This window comes from Scyliorhinus torazame, chromosome 8, assembly GCF_047496885.1.
Source record: "Scyliorhinus torazame isolate Kashiwa2021f chromosome 8, sScyTor2.1, whole genome shotgun sequence".
NCBI lineage: Eukaryota > Metazoa > Chordata > Chondrichthyes > Carcharhiniformes > Scyliorhinidae > Scyliorhinus > Scyliorhinus torazame.
Window position 1 is genome coordinate 111,509,507 of NC_092714.1, and position 24,132 is coordinate 111,533,638.

Consider the following 24,132-nt stretch of genomic DNA (forward strand, 5'->3'; position numbering starts at 1 on the left):
AAATTACTTTTTATTATAAATTTCGAGTATCCAATAATTTTTTTCCAATTAAGAGGCAATTTAGTGTGGCAAGTTGGGATGGTCTCCCTCTGTCACTGGCGGATCGGATACAGGCGGTTAAAATGAATGTGTTGCCGCAATTTCTGTTTATTTTTCAATGCCTACCGATTTTGCTGCCAAAGGCTTTTTTCAGAGAGATTGAGTCCCTGCCCGAAGGAACGACAGCCCCCCAACCCCTGCCCCCACCCCTGGTTGAGACACCACAAAACACTCACTCTTGTCTAGATTCAGCTTGTACCCCGAGAAAGACCCAAATACTCGAAGCAGCTCCAATATTCCCCCTATCGACACACTTGGTTCCGACACGTATAACAGCAAGTCGTCAGCATATAACGACACCCTATGCTCTATCCCCCGTGCCCCCCCCCCCTCCCCCCGCACTATTCCTTTCCATGCTCCCGAACTTCTTAATGCGATGGTCAACGGTTCAATCGCGAGTGCAAACAGCAGGGGAGACATAGGACATCCCTGCCTAGCCCCACGGTGGAGAGAAAAGAATCTCGAGCTGATGTTGTTTGTGCGGACACTCGCCCTCGGCTCCTTATATAGTAGCTTTATCCAGTTCATAAATCTTGGTCCAATCCCAAACCGCTCCAGAACTGCCATCAAGTGCCCCCATTCTACCTGGTCAAACGCCTTCTCAGCGTCCAATGCCACAACCACCTCTGTTTCCTTCCCTTCCCCCAGTGCCATAACGACATTCAAAACCCTCCTAATGTTCGAAAAAAGCTGCCTCCCTCTCACGAACCCCGTCTGATCCTCACCTATCATCTTTGGGAGGCACTCCAGCAAATTACTTTTATTATAAATTTAGAGTATCCAATAATTTTTTTCCAATTAAGGGGCAATTTAGTGTGGCCAATCCACCTACTCTGCACATCTTTGGGTTGTGGGGGGAAACCCACGCAGACACGGGGAGAATGTGCGAACTCCACACAGACTATCTTCCTGTCAGACTCACCAACTCACACGATGGCGGACTTTCGCTCACCCCATTCTTTCCGGTGATCTTCCTCTGGGTCTTTGAGAAACTTGACACCATCCAGGACAAGGCTGCCTATTTGATTGGCACCCCATCCACAAACATTCATTCCCTCCACCACCAACACACAATGGCAGCCCTGTGTACCATCTACAAGACCCACTGCAGCAACTCACCAAGGCTCCTTAGGCAGTACTTTCCAAACCCATGACCGCTACCATCTAGAAGGACAAGAGCAGCAGATACCCTGGAACACCACTACCTGGACGTTCCCTTCCAAGTCACTCACCATCCTGACTTGGATATATAACGCCGTTCCTTCACTGCCGCTGTGTCAAAATCCTGGAACTCCCTCCCTAACTGCACTGAATGTACCGACATCGCAAGGACTGCAGTGATTCAAGAAGGCAGCTCACCATCACATTCTCAAGGACAATTCGGGTTGGGCTTTGAAGCCCACATCCCATGAATGAATAAAAAAAGGCCACCTTTACAGACATTGGCAATGCAATCCTTGCCTGCTCTTAGGTTGCAGCTGTAGCTGCAGCAGGTGGTAAATTTCAGTGGGGACATCACAGCAGCACAGATATCTGACACAATAGGAGAATTACTCCCTAAACACTCTGGGGATTTATGGCCCCCTGCTGAGGACACTTCTCCCTTTCCTCCTCCCTTTTCTAGTCGCTTGTTCTGCTCTGCATGCCCTTAGCTCATTCTCCAATTCCTACTCCATTAATCCAAAGGGAATGCCGACTACTGCTCCCATGTCTGGGAGTCAGGCCAAAATTCTTCAGCACCTGCAACAGCACTCCCAGGAGACATTAGCACATTTAAAGAACTTCAGAAAGCACCAAACACTTGTAAAATCATGGTAACAGCTTGTAGAAATAAATCAACAACTAACCTGAAAGGAGTTGATGATCCCTTTAAAAAGCACCAGTGGGAAGGGGATCTGCCGATTACCACCTACTGCCCTCTCTCAGCTGATGAATCAGTACTCCTCCATGTTGAACATTACTTGTAAGAAGCACTGAAGGTAGCAAGGCACACAGCATGTACTCTGTGTGGGGTCTTCAATGACCATCACCAAAAGTGGCTCAAATGCTGACTCACCTGGCTGAGCTTGGAGGACATATCTATCAAATTGGGCCAGTGATAGATGTTGTGTGAACCAACATGACCTCATCCCATCAATATACTTGTAAAGGCAACTGTCCATGACAGTATTGGTAGGGGCATAGTGCTTGCGGAGACAAAGTCCCATCTTCACACTCCATTGTATTGCAAGGCACTATCATCATGCTAAATGAAATAGGTTAAATGGAATGGGGCAGCACGGTAGCTGGTGCGCAATCAATTACTCTCAAGACAAGGTGAGTCATAACTAATAGGCTTTAATCTGCTAGAACTATTCCCCAGCAGCTTCGATACAGAAAGTGAAGGCTGCTGGGATGGCATCGGTTCTTATACTCCGCCTCTCAGGGTGGAGCTATGTACATCAGCCAATGGTAGACTCCTGGGTCTAGCCAATGGTCATCCACCTCTCAGGTATCGCAATACCTGGTATCACCACAGTAGCATTGTGGATAGCACAATTGCTTCACAGCTCCAGGGTCCCAGGTTCGATTCCGGCTTGGGTCACTGTCTGTGCGGAGTCTGCACATCCTCCCCGTGTGTGCGTGGGTTTCCTCCGGGTGCTCCGGTTTCCTCCCACAGTCCAAAGATGTGCAGGTTAGGTGGATTGGCCATGATAAATTGCCCTTAGTGTCCAAAATTGCCCTTAGTGTTGGGTGGGGTTACTGGGTTATGGGGATCGGGTGGAGGTGTTGACCTTGGGTAGGGTGCTCTTTCCAAGAGCTGGTGCAGTCTCGATGGGCCGAATGGCCTCCTTCTGCACTGTAAATTCTATGTAAACAGATCTAGAAGCTCAAAATTGGACATCCATGAGGTGCTTTGGCCATTGCCATCCATAAGACTAGGAGCAGAATTAGGCCACTTAGCCCATCGAGTCTGCTCCACCATTTAATCATGGTTGATATTTTCTCATCCCCATTCTCCTGCCTTCTCCCCATAATCCCTGGTCCCCTTATTAATCAAGAACTTATCTATCTTTGTCTTAAAGACACTCAGTGAATTGGCCTCCACAGCCTCCTGCGGCAAAGAGTTCCACAGATTCACCACCCTCTGGCTCAAGAAATTCCTCCTCATCTCTGTTTTAAAGGATCGTCCCTTTAGTCTGAGATGGTGCCCTCATGAGAATTGTATTCCACCACAATTAGTAACCTCATTGCCCAATGAACAGGAGGACCAAACATGCTGGAAACATCAACAGGCATCTTTAAAAATGAGATGCCGATGTGCTGAAACCATGCATGCTAAACAGTGGCAACACCATGCCAGTGTCAGAGCCACATGGTACCACAACCAAAGAACCAGATCAGTCCTGTCGCAGCATGTTGTAAATGGAGGTGGCCAACTAATGGAAAGAGGAGGCTCTATGAATATCCCCATCCCATGGATGGCTATGTTCAACACATTAGTGCATAAGACATAGCTGCAGCATGCTGAGTGGATGATACACCTCAGCCTGCCCCTGAGGTCCCCAGCGTCACTGATATGAATCTTCAGCCAATTTGATTAATCAAGATACAGTTGAGCACACTGGATTTAGCCAAGGTTATGGCTCCAACAACATCTTGGCAGTAAAGCTAAAGTCTTGTTTTCCAGAACTAGTTGCAACACAAACCAAGATGTTCCAGTACAGCTACAACACAGGCATATTCCCAACAAAGTGGAAAATGGTCCAGGTATATACTGACTGCAAAAAAAGAAAATCCAATCCAGCCTATTACCACCCAGTGAGCTTATTTTCAACCATCAGCAATGTAATGAAGATGTCAATGACAGTGCAGTCAAGCAGCACCTAGATATCCATAACCTGTTCAACTTGGGCTCCATCCGGAGCACTTGACTCCAGATCTCATTATAGTCTTGAGCCAAGGCGTGTGGTAGAATTTTCTCCCCTTGCATGGATAAGTGAAGCTCTAGCAACACTCAAGAAGCTCGACACCATCCAGGGGAAATCAGCAACTTGACTGCCACCCGATTTCCCACCTTAAACTTCCATTCCCTACTCCACCAGCGCAGTGACAGCTCTACATACCATATTCAAGATGCACCACCACAAATTTGACAGCACCTTCCAAATCCCCTGACCTTTACCACTAGAAGGGCAGAAGTAGCAGATTCATGGGAACAAACACCAACATCTGCAAGATCTCCTCCAAGCCACACATCATCCTAACTTGGAAATATATCATCATTCCTTTGTTGTCGTGGTGTCAAAATCCTACAGCCTTCTCCATAACAGCATAGAGTGGCAATCACATTAAATCTTAATAATTTTAGAATTGTTCTGAATTTTAACCCCTTGTACATGTAATCCTGTACCAAGCCACAGTATTTTGGTCGTATAAGATGCTAATGTTGTGTACTTTCAATAGAAACTGGTCTACAAAGTGTAATTCATTGAAGTGACAATGTTTTTTTTCTTAAAATTAAACAGAACTCAATTATGTTTTACCTGTAGGCGCTGATCAAGTTGGAGGTAAACGTTTGGAATAAAATCATCAGGGATATTCAGCTCTAAGGAAAGAGAAATTAATATATTAGGTAAATAAAGTAATATTTAATTTAAACAAAAGCAAACAAGCAATTTATATTGTTACGACAGTTCTATAAATTCGAACACTTAAGACAAAGGATCGTACATGGTGTTGTATTGCAGTAGTGCACATTGTGGTGTGGCAGAATGCGGATTTTTAGCCAGTTCACAACAGAGAAAGACGGAATGGAAAGTTGTTCTTTCCTGTACAGTTACCCTGATGACTCGAATGTAAAGGAAGGCAGGCCTGAGAACAGGACGGCTGCCTGCCCACTCACAGGTGGAAAGACATTTGGTGTGGAAGCCCAGAAAAGAAATAGAAAAATGAGCTTTTAAAAAATAAAACTTGGGGCAGCACGGTTGCACAGTGCTTAGCACTGCTGCTTCATCGCGCTGAGGACCCAGGTTTGATCCTGGCCCCTGGTGACTGACCGTGTGGAGATTTCACATTCTCTCCGTGTCTGCATGGGTCTCACCCCCACATCCCCAAAAAAAAGATGTGCAGGGTAGGTGAATTAGACACGCTAAATTGCCCCTTAATTGAAAAAAAAGAATTGGGTCTTCCAAATTTAAAAAAAAATGAAACTGGCAAATTGTCTCTTTTCCACCTGATGCTAAAAATGATAGTGCCAATGACAGCTAGAATGTAATGGTTTTTAAACATTATTGCTGAACAGATTATACAGTGACAACTGTTCAATAAACGCATGTTAAATACAGGAGGAGTGGAATATTGTCTGCCATTACACATACCCTCATTTTGCACTCCTGACACTGCCTTTTTATAATTCACATCTTTTACTGGTCTAACATGATTAAGAGCAGTTTTTGAAGCACGGATGGCTTTTAAAAATACTGAAACTATTTCCCTTATTTACTTCCCTCTATAACATCAACACAGTGGGCAGCACAGTAGCACAAGTGGCAAGCACTGTGGCTTCACAGTGCCAGGGTCCCAGGTTCGATGCCCCGCTGGGTCACTGTCTGTGCGGAGTCTGCACGTTCTCCCCATGTCTGCGTGGGTTTCCTCCGGGTGCTCCGGTTTTCTCCCAGTCCAAAGAAGTGTAGGTTAGGTGGATTGGCCATGATAAATTGCCCTTAGTGACCAAAAATGTTAGGAGGGGTTATTGGGTTACGGGGATAGGATGGAAGTGAGGGCTTAAGTGGGTCAGTGCAGACTCGATGGGCCGGATGGCCTCCTTCTGCACTCTATGTTCTATGTTCTAGAACACATGTTGCTCTTCATCAATCACTGTCTTCAAAGAATATTTTCCACTAAATCACTTTTCGTAAACTGCATAACTCATTTAGAATAATTGCAGTTAAGTTAATGCAATTGTACATCATTGACATATATTTAACATATGTAGTTCAGTGAATGTAAAGCAGATAAATTGGAAATAAGTGATTTTTACATAGCAGCTCGTGGACAGTCCAGGACACAGCTTCTGAAGATGCTACTGTGATTTACTGTTGTGGTTCCCTCCTGAAACAATGGTCCGGATTCTCTATCGGCGGGAACCCCTGCTTCATGGTCAACACACTCACGCTGACAGATTTTCCGACCACGTGGGGGTGCCCAAATGGGAAACCCCATTGGCCGGCTGATGGGGCAGAGGATCCTGCTGCCGGCGGGGGCGCGCTGCACCAGAAAACGGGTGCGGTGGGGTGGAGAATCCCACCCAATGCCTTCTTTTTGGTTGCACTTCTGTCGCTCTATGAATTTCAGTGGTCAGCTAGGCCAGCACCTATGTCTTTCACCTTCGTAAGTGTTGTTCGTGTGACAGAATAGACCAAAATTGGGATATTGAGTTTGAAGAAATTCTCCTGTTTCCGCCTCCCTCTCTTCTTTCCACCCACCCTGTCCCAATTGTACCTCTCCCAGGGGAGGATGGTGGTTGAGGGGGTAGAGATCGGAATCTAGTGGAATCAGGATATAACCTACTCTGTGTCATTCTCTGGCTCTTTCTGCTGCGGTGGTGGTGATTCATTGATGAGATCTTGAGATTTGTGTGTTTAAACATAAACACCTTTTCTGGTAGGGTTTAACTATTTACAGTTCCAAGTATGATCATGCATATGGTGTTGCTCCTACCGTGCAAGCTAGCTGCTTACAGCGTGTAGCTTCTAGACTGTTCTCTAAGCATGTGACTATATACATCACACTGTGTCCGGTGCAACTCTCCAGTCCCACGTAAACCGTTGCTTTGCCGTGCACTTTTACATGATAATGCATGCAGGCACATATTATCACACGTGGTAAGGGGTAAGACAATGCTGGCGGTTTGCCAAATAAATTAACCATGAGGAGGATAAATTGTTCAACGGAAGTGAGGGAGTTGATGAAATCAAAAATAAATTTGCACAAAAATTATATTTGGCACAATTATTAGAAGTGATGATAGCAAATCCTTTACATTAACACAATACACCAATCACGTACACCGATCATTGTTCTGGATAACTAAAAGCATTGTTCTGGCATAACATAACTATCATTCACTTAGTTCAATAGCACATTTACTGGAGCAAAATGTCCTAAAGCACTTAACAATAATCAAGCAGTTTTAATACATGCAGATATCAATACAGATGTTCAAAAACTTGGTCAAAGAGGTAGATTTTACAGTTCATCATAAAGGAAGAGAGAGTGGTGGAGACGTTTAGTGAGGAAATTCCAGGGTTCAAGGTCAAGGAGGCTGAAAGTTCAGCCACCAATCGTGCAGCAATTAAAATTGGGGAAGAGGCCAGAATAGGAATAGTGCAGAGATCTCAGAGGGTTGTAGAGGAAGTTACGGAGATCGAGAGGGATGTGGGATGAGGACATTACAATTAAACAGATAAAAAGCTTAAAAATGGCATTTGATATAAAGGGTGATCAAAAACAGTTAATTCATGTATTCATATATATGTGTACATGTATTCAGTGAAGAAATCAATTGAGTCATAACACTGTAACCGACTCCATGCTCATTTATACTTTCCTTCAATATGAACCATTTGTCTTTGCCTGAAAGCATTTGTCAAGTTTAAAAGTTGCAGCAACTTCAATTTTAATTCAACACACATATGGGCCAGAACCTTCCAGCCGTTCACACAGCAGGATCCTCCAGCCCCGCCGATGGCGCACCTCCCTGGGTTTCCCAGCGGCGAGGGGTATATTCAACGGGAAACCCTGTTGACAACTGCTGGACCAGAAGATCCCGCCGCCGTCCAATGGCGGGGCCCCTCCACCACGGCGGGTTGCGTGAAAAATCCCGCCCATATACAGTTTTGTTCCCTGTGGAACACATCCAGGATTAGTGGTACATTCCCCAATGTTAGAGGAATTACACCATGAAGTTATGAGATGGGCAGTTTGAAAATTGTTCAACAATGAGAAAAAGTCACTTTGCAAATTAAATCAAAGACAACACAGGACACAATTTACAGCCAATTAAATATTTTTGAGGTGTAGTCACTCTTGTAATGTAGGAAACATACAATTTGCACGCAGTAAACTCCTACACAGTGCAATGTGATAATAACAAATTTATGTTTTTCTGATGTTCTTTAAGCACCAGGACACCGATGATAAGCCCCCATGGTAGCAGTGGTTAGCACTATTGCTTCATAGTGCCAGGGTCCCAGGTTCGATTCCCGGCTCGGGTCACTGTCTGTGCGGAGTCTGCACGTTCTCCCTGTGTCTGCACGGGTTTCCTCTGGGTGCTCCGGTTTCCTCCCACAAGTCCCGAAAGACATGCTGTTAGGGAATTTGGACATTCTGGATTTTCCCTCCGTGTACCCGAACAGGTGCCGGAATGTGGTGACTAGGGGCTTTTCACAGTAACTTCACTGCAGTGTTAATGTAAGCCTACTTGTGACAATAAAGATTATTATACTATTATTATTTCTGCCTCAAAACAGTGCCATGGGTTCCTTTATATCCACTTAAGCAGACCTTGGTTAATCATTTCATCTGTAAGGTGGCACTTCTGGCAGTGCATCACTCCCTCAGTACTGCACTGGAGTGGCAGTGTAGATTTTTGTGCTCAAGCGGCACGGTGGCATAGTGGTTAGCCCTGCTGCCTCACAATGCCAGGGACCCGGGTTAAAGTCCGGCCTTGTGTAGATTGTACATTCTCTCCGTGTCTGCGTGGGTTTCCTCTGGGTGCTTTGGCTTCCTCCCACAGTTTAAAGATATGTAGGTTAGGTGGATTGGCCATAATAAATTGCCCATTTGTATCCAAAGGTTAGGTGGGGTTACAGGATTGCAGGGATGGGGTGGGCCTAGGTGGGGTGCTCTTTCAGAATGTCGGTGCAGACACGATGGGCCGAATGGCCTCCTTCTGCAGTGTAGAGATTCTGTGATTCTAAATCCTGGACTGGGAATTGAAGTGAGAACCTTGCAACTCAGAAGCAAAAGGGCTAACAAGTGAGCCACAGTTTATGCTGCAGTTCACCCCTCCAGTAAATTATCATGTTGCAACACCCACAGTTTGAGAGCTTTTCTTAATATTCATGATTCGGACAGAAAACCTAAACATAGCCTTCTACATATTTAAGTTTCCCACGTGAATTGTGAACTTGAGAAATCTAAAAACTCGCAAATACCTGGCACGATTGCCATTAACCTACCCATCGCGAATAAAACCAGTATGTCTGCCTCTTTACCTTGTACATTGTTACAAGCATTTCTCATGTTTTAAATAAATGTTCTTGAGATTAAGACTGAGTGCTGAGCCAATGTGGGCTGACAGTGACAAGGGAGTTGGGGGTGGCATTATAGTGGGTAAAAAGAAAGGACAGAGAGAAATGACAGCAAGAAGTAAAGAGCCTGGAGGAAATGTTGTAATATCCCGCATGGGGCCATACAGGGTGGGAATGATTGTCTTCCCCGTCGTTCTTGCGGAGTATGAGCTCTCTCGCTAGGCGTGGGGAATCTCTATTAACCTCTGTAAAAAAAGTCAGCCAGTAAGTCACCGACAGAATAGGAACCTGGCAGGGATCTATCCGGCAGTGTAAATATCATGTGTACATGTATTTTACTCGGTGTGGACTCCCTGTGTCCTTATTAAAGCTGTCTTTCCAAACTTATGGCTGTTACAAGTTATTTAAACACAGCATGGCCCTTGTGTCTATGTCTTGTGATGAATGCACTTCATCCTTCTCTTCTTTGATGATAGATTTTCATTTTTCAAAAAGAAATAACTGGATTTTGCAACATAAAACAACCTTTCACATATCATTGTCCTTCGGGTGTGACGAGGTATTTTTTGCATGAAAGGACCTGTTCCTCTCAGCTGCATATTCAGGTATATTTTATAAACTTGCCATGCCTGTTAGACATGTGAACCTGTTTTCCTGTACATAGCCAGTGACAACTGTCTCAAGACAAACCAACATTGCTGACGGGCTCCTTCTTTGCATAAGTCAAGGGTCAAACTATAATAATCTGCACATGAGATATCCAATTGAGGATGATTGTTTCCCTGTGCCCATTGAGAGTACAAGCTCCCCCACCCACTTGGGGATGGGGTAGCTTACTAGCACTGGGATAAAAGGTCAGCCAGTGTGAGGCTGACTAGAAAGGACTGGGTAAGCTGTAGCCAGACCTCATGTGTATAATGTTGTGTTAATAAATGGAGCGGTTGGCTCTCCTGAACTTCATGAATTATTACTGGGCGGCGATGGTTCCGAAGTGGATAGTAGGTCGGGGTCGGGGTCAGGGTCAGTGTGGGAGCCGATGGAGGCAGCCTCTTGCAAGGATGCGAGTTTAGGGGCCGTTCTCGCCAGTCAGGTACTCCACAAGCCCGGTGGTGATGGCGGCGCTGAGGGTGTGGGGAGAGTGGCAGCAATACCTGGGGCTGGAGGGGGTCTCGGTTTGGGCTCCGATTTGAGGGAATCACCGGTTTGTTTCAGGGGGGCTGGATGGGGGGGATTTCGGGGTGGCATCGGGTGGGGATTGAGTGGTTTGGGGATCTGTTCACTGACAGCTGCTTTCCAAGCTTGGAGGAGGAATTTGAGCTGACCGTCGGGAATGGGTTCCGGGAGTATTTGCAGGTGAGGGACTTTGTTCGGAAGCAGGTACCGTCCTTTTCTCACCTACCGCCCCAGGGGCTTTACAAAGAACTGATGGACAGGGAGGAAGCCCCAATAGGGGTGTCATGATATTCAAACACACACATCATGATGGACACACTAACAGGCAAATCAGAGTACACAACACCACAACCAATCACAGACAAGAACACCAACCACATAAAAAGCACGAGCACGACACCTGGTGGTCAGTAGGTCTGGGGAGAAGGGAACAAGAAAGAGCTGTTAAAACATCACAAGCAGGGAACCCCCCACGTGCAGAGTGCAAAGACCAAACTGTAAATAGTAAGTTTAAATAAAGTAGCGTTGTACCATATGCAACCGTGTTGGCTCATCTGTGTGTCAGAACACCCAACACCACATGGTACAGGAGTGGATCGATACCTGCCTACTAACCTGCCATTCTGGACATGGACCACACCGGCAAACCGCAGCCGATGCAAGTCGCGGGGAACCTAGGTACCAACTGGAAGCTCTACAGGCAGCGATTTGACCTGTACATCCGTGCCACCGAAAAACAGAATGTCTCGGATGACACGAAGATTGCAATGCTCCTCTTCTACGCAGGTCCGCACGCCACCGACGTCTTCAACTCACTGGTGTTCAAAGAAGGCGAAAACCAAGCCAAATATGACACGGTCATCTTCAAACTGGACCAGCACTTTCAAGTTGAAGTAAATGAAAGTTTTGAAAGATACCTCTTTCAGCAACGCCTGCAAGGTAAGGAGGAGCTTTTTCAACCCTTTTTGACGCACCTCCGGATTCTAGCGCAGTCCTGCGGTTACGGCACCACCACAGAGTCCATGATCAGGGACCAGATTGTTTTTGGCGTTGCCTCTAGTGGCCTACGCCAGCAGCTTCTTAAAATGAAAAGCCTCACCTTAGCGTCTGCTGTGGAAGCCTGTGTCCTCCACGAAAATGCTACCTGCCGTTTTGCCCGATTTCAGGCGTCCGAGTTGGCACGGAGGGGGTCCCCAGCCGTCGAATCGGCAAGCCAGGCCGCCCACGACGTCGAACGCATCCAGGCCGTCGATTACTTCCCGACCCACGGCCCGGACGACAGCGGCCGCTTCCCGCGCTTTTCGCGGTCTCCCGCGCAGGTGCGCGCCAAAAATAACGGCCACAACGAGGGACGCACTGCGCAGGCGCGCCCACCGCAAGATCGCACTGCGCATGCGCAGTGGCGCAACGAACGCCGTGACGTCATGACGTGCGGCAATTGTGGAGTTCTACATTTAAAAGGGCAATGTCCTGCAAAAAATCGACAGTGCCACAGATGTGGCACGATGGGCCACTACGCAGCCCACTGTCGTTCGGCTCAACCCATGGATCCGGCGCATCCTCGACAACCTCGCAGACAAGTCAGGACCGTCCAGCCCACGCATCAAGACTTCCAGTTAAGTGATGCAGATGACCAGGATGCCTTCCGAGTTTCCGTCATTGATGTCAACAAGGTCAATGCCATCAATCCAGCCGATGAGTGGTGTGCCACCCTGATGGTCAACCGATCGCGCGTCGCCTTCCGTCTGGACACTGGCGCATCCGCCAACCTGATTGCTTACTCTGCAGTCCAGGCCATGAAGGTCAAACCACCCATCACGCCATCCCGGCTCAAGATGGTTGACTATAACGGGAACGTCATCCCGTCCATAGGATCTTGCCAGCTACAGGTGACTCACAAGAGGTACACGGCCACACTCCCCTTCGAAGTTGTCGGCTCATCAAAGGACTCGTTACTGGGCGCACAGGCGTGTAAGGTCCTTCACCTGGTACAGCGCATTATGTCTCTCTCTCCAGATGAGATATCCGACTTCCCGGATGCTGAGTTCCACGCAAATCTCCATTCCCTCCTTGCTCACAACCAGGAGGTTTTTGAAGGCATGGGGACATTGCCATACACGTACAAGATTCGACTCAGACCGGACGCCATCCCTGTCGTTCACGCACCTCGCAGGGTTCCTGCGCCACTCAAAGACCGCCTCAAGGCACAACTGCAGATTCTTCAGGACCAAGGGGTCCTATCCAGGGTCACGGAGCCCACGCCATGGGTCAGCTCCATGGTCTGTGTAAAGAAGCCCTCTGGCGAGCTCCGTATATGTATAGATCCAAAAGATCTGAATAAGAACATCATGCGGGAACACTATCCCATCCCGAAACGAGAAGACCTCACCAGCGAGATGGCGCGAGCCAAAATATTCACTAAATTGGATGCGTCCAAAGGATTCTGGCAGATCCAACTGGACCCGGCCAGCCGAAGACTATGCACATTCAACACCCCTTTTGGCAGATTCTGCTACAACCGGATGCCATTCGGCATCATTTCGGCATCTGAAGTTTTCCACCGCATTATGGAGCAGATGATGGAAGGCATCGAAGGGGTACGTGTATATGTGGACGATATCATCATTTGGTCCACCACTCCGCAGGAACACATGCATCGTCTACGACGTGTCTTTACCCGCATACGACAAAATGGCCTGCGTCTCAACCGTGCGAAGTGTGCCTTCGGCCAGACGGAGCTGAAATTCCTCGGGGACCACATCTCAAGGTCAGGGGTCCGTCCCGATGCAGACAAGGTTAGCGCCATCACAGCCATGCCACGACCGGCTGACAAGAAGGCTGTCTTAAGATTCCTGGGCATGGTCAACTTCCTTGGGAAGTTCATTCCCAACCTGGCTTCTCATACAACAAATATGCGCCATCTCGTAAAAAAATCGACAGAATTCAACTGGCACCAATCGCATCAGCGGGAATGGGAGGAGCTCAAGCACAAACTGGTCACGGCACCAGTGCTGGCCTTCTTTGACACGACTCGCCCTACAAAGATCTCAACAGACGCCAGCCAATCTGGTATTGGAGCGGTACTCCTGCAAAAAGACAGCACGTCGTCATGGGCCCCGGTTGCATATGCCTCACGAGCCATGACCCCTACCGAACAGCGCTACGCGCAAATCGAAAAAGAATGCCTGGGCTTGTTAACTGGACTGGACAAGTTCCACGACTATGTGTATGGCCTGCCACGATTTACGGTCGAAACTGACCACCGCCCCCTGGTCAACATCATTAACAAAGACCTGAACGACATGACTCCTCGCCTCCAGCGCATCTTACTTAAACTCAGGAGGTACGATTTTGAACTGATCTACACTCCGGGGAAGGAGCTCATCGTGGCGGACACTCTTTCCCGAGCAGTGAGCACACCACCAGATGCGGAGGGGTTCGTGCGTCAAATTGAGGCACACGTAACTCTGACAGCAGCAAATCTGCCAGCTGATGATCCTAGTCTGGCCCACATACGCGCAGAGACGGCGACTGACCCCCTTCTGCAGCGAGTGATGCGCCACATGACGGAAGGGTGGCTAAAAGGGCAGTGCCCCCAGTTTTATAATGTGCGAGATGATCTCACCAACATAGACGGGGTCCTTATGAAATCACACAGGATCGTTATTCCGCACAGCGTGCGCCAGATGATTCTTCATCAACTACACGAAGGCCACTTGGGCGTCGAAAAATGCAGACGAAGGGCCCGGGAGGCGGTATATTGGCCGGGTATTAATGAAGACATAGCCAACATGGTGCTCAACTGCACAACCTGTCAGAGGTTTCAGCCGGCGCAACCTCCGGAAACACTTCTACCACACGAGATGGTGACGTCCCCCTGGGCGAAGGTGGGTGTTGACCTATTTCACGCGCTCGGCAGAGATTACATTGTTATTATAGACTACTTCTCAAACTACCCGGAAGTCATGCCTCTCCATGATCTGACGTCGTCCGCAGTCATTGGGGCCTGCAAGGAAACATTTGCTCGCTATGGCATTCCAAGGACTGTCATGTCAGACAATGGACCTTGTTTTGCCAGCTGTGAATGGTCGTCCTTTGCCGCAGCATATGGTTTCACTCATGTGACATCCAGCCCTCTGCATCCACAATCGAACGGGAAGGCTGAAAAGGGTGTCCACATCGCCAAGCGGCTCCTGTGCAAGGCGGCTGCTGCCGGATCGGACTTTAACCTTGCCTTGCTGGCCTATCGATCGGCCCCGCTATCCACGGGTCTCTCGCCAGCGCAGCTACTAATGGGTCGCTCCCTCAGGACGACGGTACCTTCCATCCTGGCACCAACAACAGACCATGAGGCGGTTCTTCGGAACATGCAACTGCAGCGTGATCGCCAGAAAAGTCGGTACGACACACGAGCGACGGACCTGCCCCCCCTGTCCTCCGGAGACAAAGTACGCGTCCATCAACCGTATGGTGGCTGGTCAGCACCGGCCGAAGTCCTCCGACAAGTGGCTCCCCGCTCGTTCCTGGTTCGCATGCCGGATGGTTCCGTGCGTCGCCGCAATCGGCGCGCCCTTCGCCGACTTCCACGCTCACAGCCACACAGCACGCACACGCCAGATCCTCAACAGGCTTCCGAGGATGACTTTGTGGAGCTGCCGCACATCACGCCCTTTCCATCGCCACCCATGGCCATGCCTGCACAGCAGCCGGTGGTTCTTGATCCACCCTTGAGACGGTCAACCCGAACTCGTCGCAAGCCCATTAGACTGGACTTATAATACCGTTCATATGTTTAACAAGTTGCACAATTTTACATGATAACCTGTTGTTGTTTATCGTTCCAGATGTCGTCTGACTGGACAACTGTTCAAGTTTTTTTTCTTCTTCTCTCGTTCGCATTTATGTTATGTTATGGTACAACTTGGTTCATGTGACGCACCCGACATCGCCCCATGTACATAGTTCCGTCATATGCACATGCTGCACACGACACACACACACTCTTAGATGCACTCACGACACGATCATATTTATTACCACGTAGGCACATATCTTTGTAAAAAGGGGGGATGTCATGATATTCAAACACACACATCATGATGGACACACTAACAGGCAAATCAGAGTACACAACACCACAACCAATCACAGACAAGAACACCAACCACATAAAAAGCACGAGCACGACACCTGGTGGTCAGTAGGTCTGGGGAGAAGGGAACAAGAAAGAGCTGTTAAAACATCACAAGCAGGGAACCCCCCACGTGCAGAGTGCAAAGACCAAACTGTAAATAGTAAGTTTAAATAAAGTAGCGTTGTACCATATGCAACCGTGTTGGCTCATCTGTGTGTCAGAACACCCAACACCACAAGGGGTTGTAAAACGCAAGTGGGAGGAAGAGTTTGGCAGGGAGTTGGAAAATAAGGGCCCATGGTATTCGAGGCAAGGTACTAACATGGATTGACGATTCGCTGTCAGGCAGAAGGCAGAGAGTTGGGATAAAAGGTTCTTTTTCGGAATGGCAACCGGTGACGAGTGGTGTCCCGCAGGGTTCAGTGTTGGGGCCACAGCTGTTCTCTTTATATATTAACGATCTAGATGACGGGACTGGGGGCATTCTGGCTAAGTTTGCCGATGATACAAAGATAGGTGGAGGGGCAGGTAGTATGGAGGAGGTGGGGAGGCTGCAGAAAGATTTAGACAGTTTAGGAGAGTGGTCCAAGAAATGGCTGATGAAATTCAACGTGGGCAAGTGCAAGGTCATGCACTTTGGAAAAAAGAATAGAGGCATGGACTATTTTCTAAACGGTGACAAAATTCATAAAGCTGAAGTGCAAAGGGACTTGGGAGTCCTAGTCCAGGATTCTCTAAAGGTAAACTTGCAGGTTGAGTCCGTAATTAAGAAAGCAAATGCAATGTTGTCATTCATCTCAAGAGGCTTGGAATATAAAAGCAGGGATGTACTTCTGAAGCTTTATAAAGCATTAGTTAGGCCCCATTTAGAATACTGTGAGCAATTTTGGGCCCCACACCTCAGGAAGGACATACTGGCGCTGGAGCGGGTCCAGCGGAGATTCACACGGATGATCCCAGGAATGGTAGGCCTAACATACGATGAACGTCTGAGGATCCTGGGATTATATTCATTGGAGTTTAGGAGGTTGAGGGGAGATCTAATAGAAACTTACAAGATAATGAATGGCTTAGATAGGGTGGATGTAGGGAAGTTGTTTCCATTAGCAGGGGAGACTAGGACCCGGGGGCACAGCCTTAGAATAAAAGGGAGTCACTTTAGAACAGAGATGAGGAGAAATTTCTTCAGCCAGAGAGTGGTGGGTCTGTGGAATTCATTGCCACAGAGGGCGGTGGAGGCCGGGACGTTGAATGTCTTTAAGACAGAAGTTGATAAATTATTGACTTCTCGAGGAATTAAGGGCTATGGAGAGAGAGCGGGTAAATGGAGTTGAAATCAGCCATGATTGAATGGTGGAGTGGACTCGATGGGGCGAATGGCCTTACTTCCGCTCCTATGTCTTATGGTCTTATGGAAGCTGGGCTGTGGGAGGATGCCTTGAGGAGAGTGAATGCATCGTCGTCATGTGCTAGGCCTAGCCTTATCCAGTTTAAAGTGTTTTTATTCCTCTTGAAAACTGTTGTTAAAATTAAATTATACATACCTCAATAAAATATGTTCAAAAAAAAGAAAAAAAAAGTTCACCTTGTGAGGTTCTGTGGAGGGGTTTGCCCAGAGATAGCAGCCGTTTATCGACTTCTTCGAGAAAAGTTACGACATCAGCAGTTGGATGCGGGGGGGGTGGGATTGTTTAAAATGGGGAGGTGGGGGAATTGGGAAGTAGGGGGACGTGTTGGTGGGGTATTTTGTTGAGTTGGTTATTTGCAGCCCTGTTGCCTTGATTTGATCTGTGATTATGTTTGTTGTGTTAAGATATAAATGCTTCAATAAAATATTTTTCAAACAAAAAAATATATGAAGAGACCAAACATGGTAACTGAAAGTTTTGGTGGGTGACCACAACATGCCAATAATGGTGCAGATACCTGCCATCATTATGCAAATTACCTGATTGAGAAACTCAAGAAATTGTGTCACTGGTTCAATTGTCACTCTAGAATGGGAGTGAATACTGATCACAGAGAAATATTAAAATATGATTGACAATTTTTAAAAAACATTTTCCAATTAATGGCAATTTAGCCAATCCACCTATCCTGCATATCTTTGGGTTGTGGGGGCGAGACCCGCACAGACTTGGGGAGAATGTGCAAACTCCACACGGACAGTGACCCGGAGCGAGATCGATTCCGGGTCCTTGGCACCGCGAGGCAGCAGTGCTACCCACTACGCCACCGTGCCACCCCATGATTGACAATTTAACATCAGACTCACATTTATCATTTTAAAATTCCAACTTTGGAAAGCAGGGTGCAAAATGAAGCCTTCTTAAAATGGGCGGAAGTTATTTTTGAACTGTGTAAGGATAAATGGTACAATCTGATGGCATTGAAGATTATTTTCCCAAAGAAGGAAGTCAGAAAAATACAAGAGAAAAAGTCATGTTAGTTCGATCAGCATTTATCCCAATCCATGTATTGGAGCTCAGCCTTCGTGGATAGTTCTTTCAAAATATTTTTATTCTCCTCCTTTTTCACACTTTCTCCCAGATTTACACCCAACAATAAATAATAATCAGCAATGAGTGCAATGTCAATCCCCATATCAATAACAACGATCCCATCCTCCCACCAAACCCCCAAACATTAGCCCGCATGTTAACATAAACAAATGACAAACAGGAATCAAGAATCACCCATAGTCACCATTAACACATACAGTCCCCCTCCCCCCAACCCCCCTCACCAATGTTTGATGTAATCCAATTCTCGAAAGTGCATAATGAATAACGCCCATTCATTTTAACTGCCTATACCCGACCCGCCAATGACACGGGGAGACCATCCCACCTTGCCAGATCAGTTTTCACCCTCCCCACCAAACTAGAAATGTTGTACCGATGGAGCCCCCCCCACCCGAGCAACCTGCACCCCAGGTATCTAAAGTGAGTCCCTGCCCCCACTCCTGGCCGAGACACCACAAAATATTCACTCCTGTCTAGATTTAATTTGTAACCCGAGAAAGATCCAAACAAGCCTTCGTGGATAGTTAATTATATATATACACTTATATTCTCTACTCCATTTATCTTCAAAGTACAATAGCTGCAATGTATACTATCTACAAGACACACAGCAGCAACTCATTATGGCCTCTACAGCAACACCTTCCAAACCTACAACTTCTACCATCTTGAAGAACAAGAATAACAGGTGCATGGAAAATGGCTACGTCAAATTCACAGACCATTCTGACTTGGACAGATATCATCGTACATTAAGCATCGCTGGGCCATTTCCAAGACAGTATTGCACAAACATCATCACCATGCGAAAGGCAGAAGTTCAAAAGGCAGCTCACCACCTTCTCAAGTGCAACCAAGGATGGGAAACAAATGTTGGCCTTGCCACAGTCTGAGAATTAAAAATGCAGCGTATCCTCCAATTCACTGTGAGCAACATCATTGGAGATTAAATAATATATGACAGAAGGTAAAATTTGGCAGCAGAGATATAAGACAATAATTGAGTCAAGTACTTTATGAAGTCATCAGAGTATACGAAATTGAATTAACGCCAGGTATCAATTATTGTCCTGTATTTATATCCATATCTTAATATAAATCTCATGGAAACTACACACTTCAAGTCTAAAAATTTATTTAATAATTTCTGGCCACACTTTCCCTATGTCAACAATCACAATGTCGATTGAGGTTCTAGCCCAAGTTGATTCTGTGCAGTGTGCTTCTTAGGTTTATCACGAAACTCTTTTCCATATTACATAGAAAAACAAAGATATTTGTCAATTATCAAGTGGTAAATGTTATGAGCAATTTACAGTTCACTGAAGTTCAAGTTCCTCTGATAATGTAAACCCTCTCCAGAATTTGTCCACACCATCTCTAATGAAGAGGTAGAGCAAAGAGGGGGAAAGAAGGGTGAAACCTCTTCAAGTTTAATTATTAAGGGTAGTAAATAACTATACACATATAGACATATGTAAAATTATAGGATAATCACCATTGAGTTTATTCAATTCTCCTGAAGGGCGCCCTGCCAAGTGTGGTTCTGTGCAGCAGCTCCGTAGTAACTTGGTCAAATGACCAATCTTTATGTTTGATTCTGGACGGGCAATATCAATGAGTTATACAGATGCTGGACCATCATCGCAAAGGCTAACCCTAGATTCCCTCAGCACGGGACATTTCCAGCAGAGGTCACTAGCTGGCAATGAAGAGTGTGAATCTTTTCAGATTTGTTTTCTCTTTCCCAGCCTGGAATGCTGAGCCAATTATAGTGTCCCTGTATTTTCGATAGCAGAGACAAGCCAACTCAGCAAAGTCATGGAATTAAACATTCAACATTCTTGCCGTCCATAGTTCAATGCCACAACTTGCACTGGACTTACATACGTAGGCATCAGGGAAGATCTATATTTTATTGCTCTTGGTAACATAGCTTGTCCAATTCATTACTCCAGGAAAAATCTATTCACTTAATTGAACGCATCAGATCACACCTTTTAAGTATGTTCTGTAAAGAATGATGAAATTCCAAACTCCAGATAAAAGTTCTGGTGATGATATACATATTACACAAATACTTTCTCAACAGTTAGTCATACATCACCCACAAGCAATGTAGCAATGAATAGCTGATGCCTATTCTGCTAGGGCATGTATTTAATTCAGGACAATGTTTGATTTTAGTTCAGTCTGTCACAACATGATTTCTGACCACTGAGCTTCCAGCATTTCAAAACCAATTCCTACTTAACATCTAGCAAGAAGTCACTTTCTTCATATAAAATATCAGTCTCAAATACATAATTTGTTTACTTGATAGCTAGATTACAGATTTTCTTACTGGATGCTGAAAATAGATCAGTATTCTAAAAACAGATGGATGAATCATAGTCCAGATGGCCAGTATGGTGAAAATAATAAAGGTCTGTAATGACAACACCACAGTTGCTATGGCAATGCTATACAGACTAACTGTAAAACATTTCAACACTAGTGCAAGACTGGGGACCAGCGAATAACTTTGAAGGTTGAATATTGGACAGAACTTGTCTTGGAAAGACCACTTACTCACATTAAAGATGACAGCCATTATTTCTTTTCAACTGGGGCAATTCTAAAATACATTGCAAGTAATGTTTGACATCAGTTCTTTGATATTTCTGTGTTCCGGGTTGATGGATGCTTCCAAGGAATTGAAAAGGTAGCCTGGCGATTGAAACTTCTGTACTTATGCTTGCCTTCTTCTTATGAGGAACAATTCAGTTTTCTGGATACAGATCATGGCAAATTAATTTGGCTCATGGACCTCAACGTAAAAACTTAGCACCTACTGCAGCTTAAGCTTGGCACACATTAGGTATGATTTAATGGAAGTGAAACAGAGTCCCATTTGGGCGCATTTAGCGGGGCGTTTCCCAGCGCCGAGATCAACCCTGCTATTAAACGGTAATTTGCTTCATTTTTGGGCTCAGTGAGGAATGCCACAACGAGGCCACACTTAGGCTCATATCCTGCACTAAGGGGTTCCAGTGCAGGAAGAGATCGGGGCGCCATATTTAAATGGAGCTCCGACCTCTGGACCCCCACCACGGCTTCTGGATCTCCCCAAAGCCCCAACTTACCAATTAGGGGGTCACCGAGCCCCCCACACCCCACCTCATAAGGGTAGGGCATCCCTGGGTCTGATCCCGGCAAGGCAAGATTCCATCTCGGCACTGACAGCGCCCCTGCCAGCTCTAAGGGCCACCTGTACACGTCCTGGCACTGCCAGGTGGCGGCCAGGTGGCACTCAGGGTGCCAGGCTGGAAGTACTACGGTGCCTATGTGGCATTGGGAGTGCCAGGGTATCACCCTGCCCAGAGCCTGACCACCTGGGGCCCCCGATCACCTGGGAGAGCCCCCCACCACCACCAAATGCCGGTGTGCTTGGTCCACATTAGTGAAAACTAGTGCTAAACGGAACCCTCTCAGGGTCTCTGAGGCAAGTCCGTTAGGTCCCGCGTTTTGGTGAACTCCGACACAGACATAGTCAAGTGAGACTAACTACACACTTAAATATGCAAATCTCACCCTCAATATGCGTGATTCTGATTGCAACACCTCACGAGATCTCGTTACATCTCACGGGGCCTAAAATCATCAAAGGCTCTCGCACGATTTGTCAGCCTCGTCACGTCCCAAGTCGGACACGGCCGGGCCATTAGATCGTGCCCCTTGTTCCAGAGCTGGGAGTTACCAGCAAGGAGCTAGAACCAGAGAGAGTGCTGAAACATTTTGCTCAGCAAATGTGGGTTACAACAGTTTTTAAATTTAATTTATGCAAGGATAAAATCCAATCTTTATAGTGGCATGGGAGTGTCCCTTTAAGAAATGTTTTTGGCTTGTCACTGGCTTCAGTGATGTCATTGTGTGGGTGTAGCTGGGCTGTGGCTCTGGGAGTTGGTTTTACTTTCGCTTTGAGTTTGAACTGGTTTTGTTCTGCACAGGTTGAAAGAAGGTTTTTTCTCTATCTGAATTTTAAAAGCTGTTTCCAGACTGCTTGATAATTTGAAAAGAAATAATTGCTTTCTGGAAGAAATTCAAACCTGCTGTTTTGGAAAGGACACAAGAGCATCCAAACCAGGTCCTGAGTGCTGTGTGCTGGGCCACACCTTTGAAAAGGGGTTTCTGGTTTATGGGATCTTGTTATTAAATTGGAACAGCTAGAAAGGGAATTTATTAAGGGTTATACATAGAGTATTGTAGCTGTGTGGGGTATTTATGTTGGTAGTTGATAAAAATGCTTACTGTGTGTTTGTAAAAATGTTAACTAAATTCGCAGAATAAACATTGTTTTTGATCAAAAGGGCTTAAGGCCTCTGTTGAATAACACTTGATAGGCAGGCCCTTGTGCTCCTCGTAACCAAAATCAATAAACAGTTGTCGGTCAGGTGAACTCCATGATATACTTTGGAGATTTCTAAACCCTGGCCCATAACAATAGTAGAGGTCACAGAAAGTGATGCCCCAGAGCTGTGACAGATGAATTTTACTTCACGCTCAGCTAAACAACACTAACATTTTTGATGGTCTCTGTTTCCTAGAGATTTGATCAGTTTGGATTGCAGCGTGTAATGCTTTAAGTTTTATGTTATTTTCAAATAATTTTTATGTTAATTCTCAAGATCACTTCTACAATGTTGTTTAAATTCTGTACGACTGACTCCAAACTACAATAAAACATACAGAGGTTGCATGATAATATATGAAAAAGAGATCCTCCATTTCTGAAATGACAACGGAGAAACCGTGGACTTCAATGACAGAAAATCCGGCGCCGCACCTGGACCCATTCCGCTACTGTTGAGGGGCTAGCAGCCGCACATGCACATTACATTCCCCACATACACTTGTCCCAGCCAAAAAGAATGGCATTGGTTGTGTTGGAGCACGTCCATACAGCTGATGGGTCATCTGGGGCCAGAGGGCACCCAGAGGGGTGCCCTGGGGGGACATCTATATGATCCGTGGCACCAGGTTCAAAGCAGGCTGTTAGCCGTGTGCGCAGCTGCATGGCTGCCTTGCCGGCTGTGGCAATGGCGCTCCTTGTCCGTCCACCCTGACCCCACAGCCCACCTTCTGGCCACCCCCAACTACTCCCCTCAGCCCTGGCAGAAGCCCACAGACCAGCAGCGCAACTGTCAGCACACTATGGCCATGTTGGACACTTTCCGTACCCCTCCCTCTCCCTAGCAGCCGCCATGCCGGTTTCCATGATTTTTAAAAGCACAATTGAACCATGCCATCGGGAACTTGGCCCATCGGAAGCAGAGTGCCAGGTCGGGCCCGCTAATGATATGCAAATGGTACCTACTGTACGTGCGGAGTGAAACGTATTGACGCCATTTTCGAGGTGACGGAGATTCGCGGTTTGCCGTCAAATCAGCGCCTGCTGCGATTTTGGCGCTGGAAGCAATACTCTGCCAAAACACATGTCCCGATTTCGGAGTCGGCTAATGGTGAATCCTACTCATAGACCTTTGTTCTGACGTCTACACTACAAATTATATTTGGTGAGTAATTGTTTGCTTTTCCTTACCACTCTCTAGGATGTTTTTCAGCTATTTCTTCTGTAGCATGTTCAGTCTTTTACCAGAAGGATACGTCTTTAACAGAATACCATGGACGGGATTCTCCGATCGCCAACGCCGAAATTGCCTTCGGCGATCGGCCGGAGAATCCACGTTTACGCTGGAATTTTAAAGTCAAGTTGTTGCTTGACTGGGAGCCAACATAGGTCAGTGAGCACCGACCGGAGTGATAGAGGAAAGGACTTGCTGCAAGTTGAGAGATGGGCAGCCAAATTTTGGATGACCTCAAGTTTAAGGAGGGGAGAATATGGGAGACCAATCAGGAGTGCATT

General features: G+C 46.6%; 1 protein-coding gene across 3 annotated transcripts in view; it reads right to left on the minus strand.

Moving 5' to 3' along the window:
* map3k7cl (map3k7 C-terminal like) overlaps positions 1-24,132 on the minus strand; it is a 203,827-nt gene that overhangs the window by 81,036 nt on the left and 98,659 nt on the right. For all 3 annotated transcript variants that reach the window (XM_072514027.1, XM_072514026.1, XM_072514025.1), the window contains one exon: positions 4,626-4,687. In XM_072514027.1, coding sequence (XP_072370128.1) covers positions 4,626-4,687 — 62 coding nt within the window. The remainder of the gene's footprint in view (positions 1-4,625; positions 4,688-24,132) is intronic.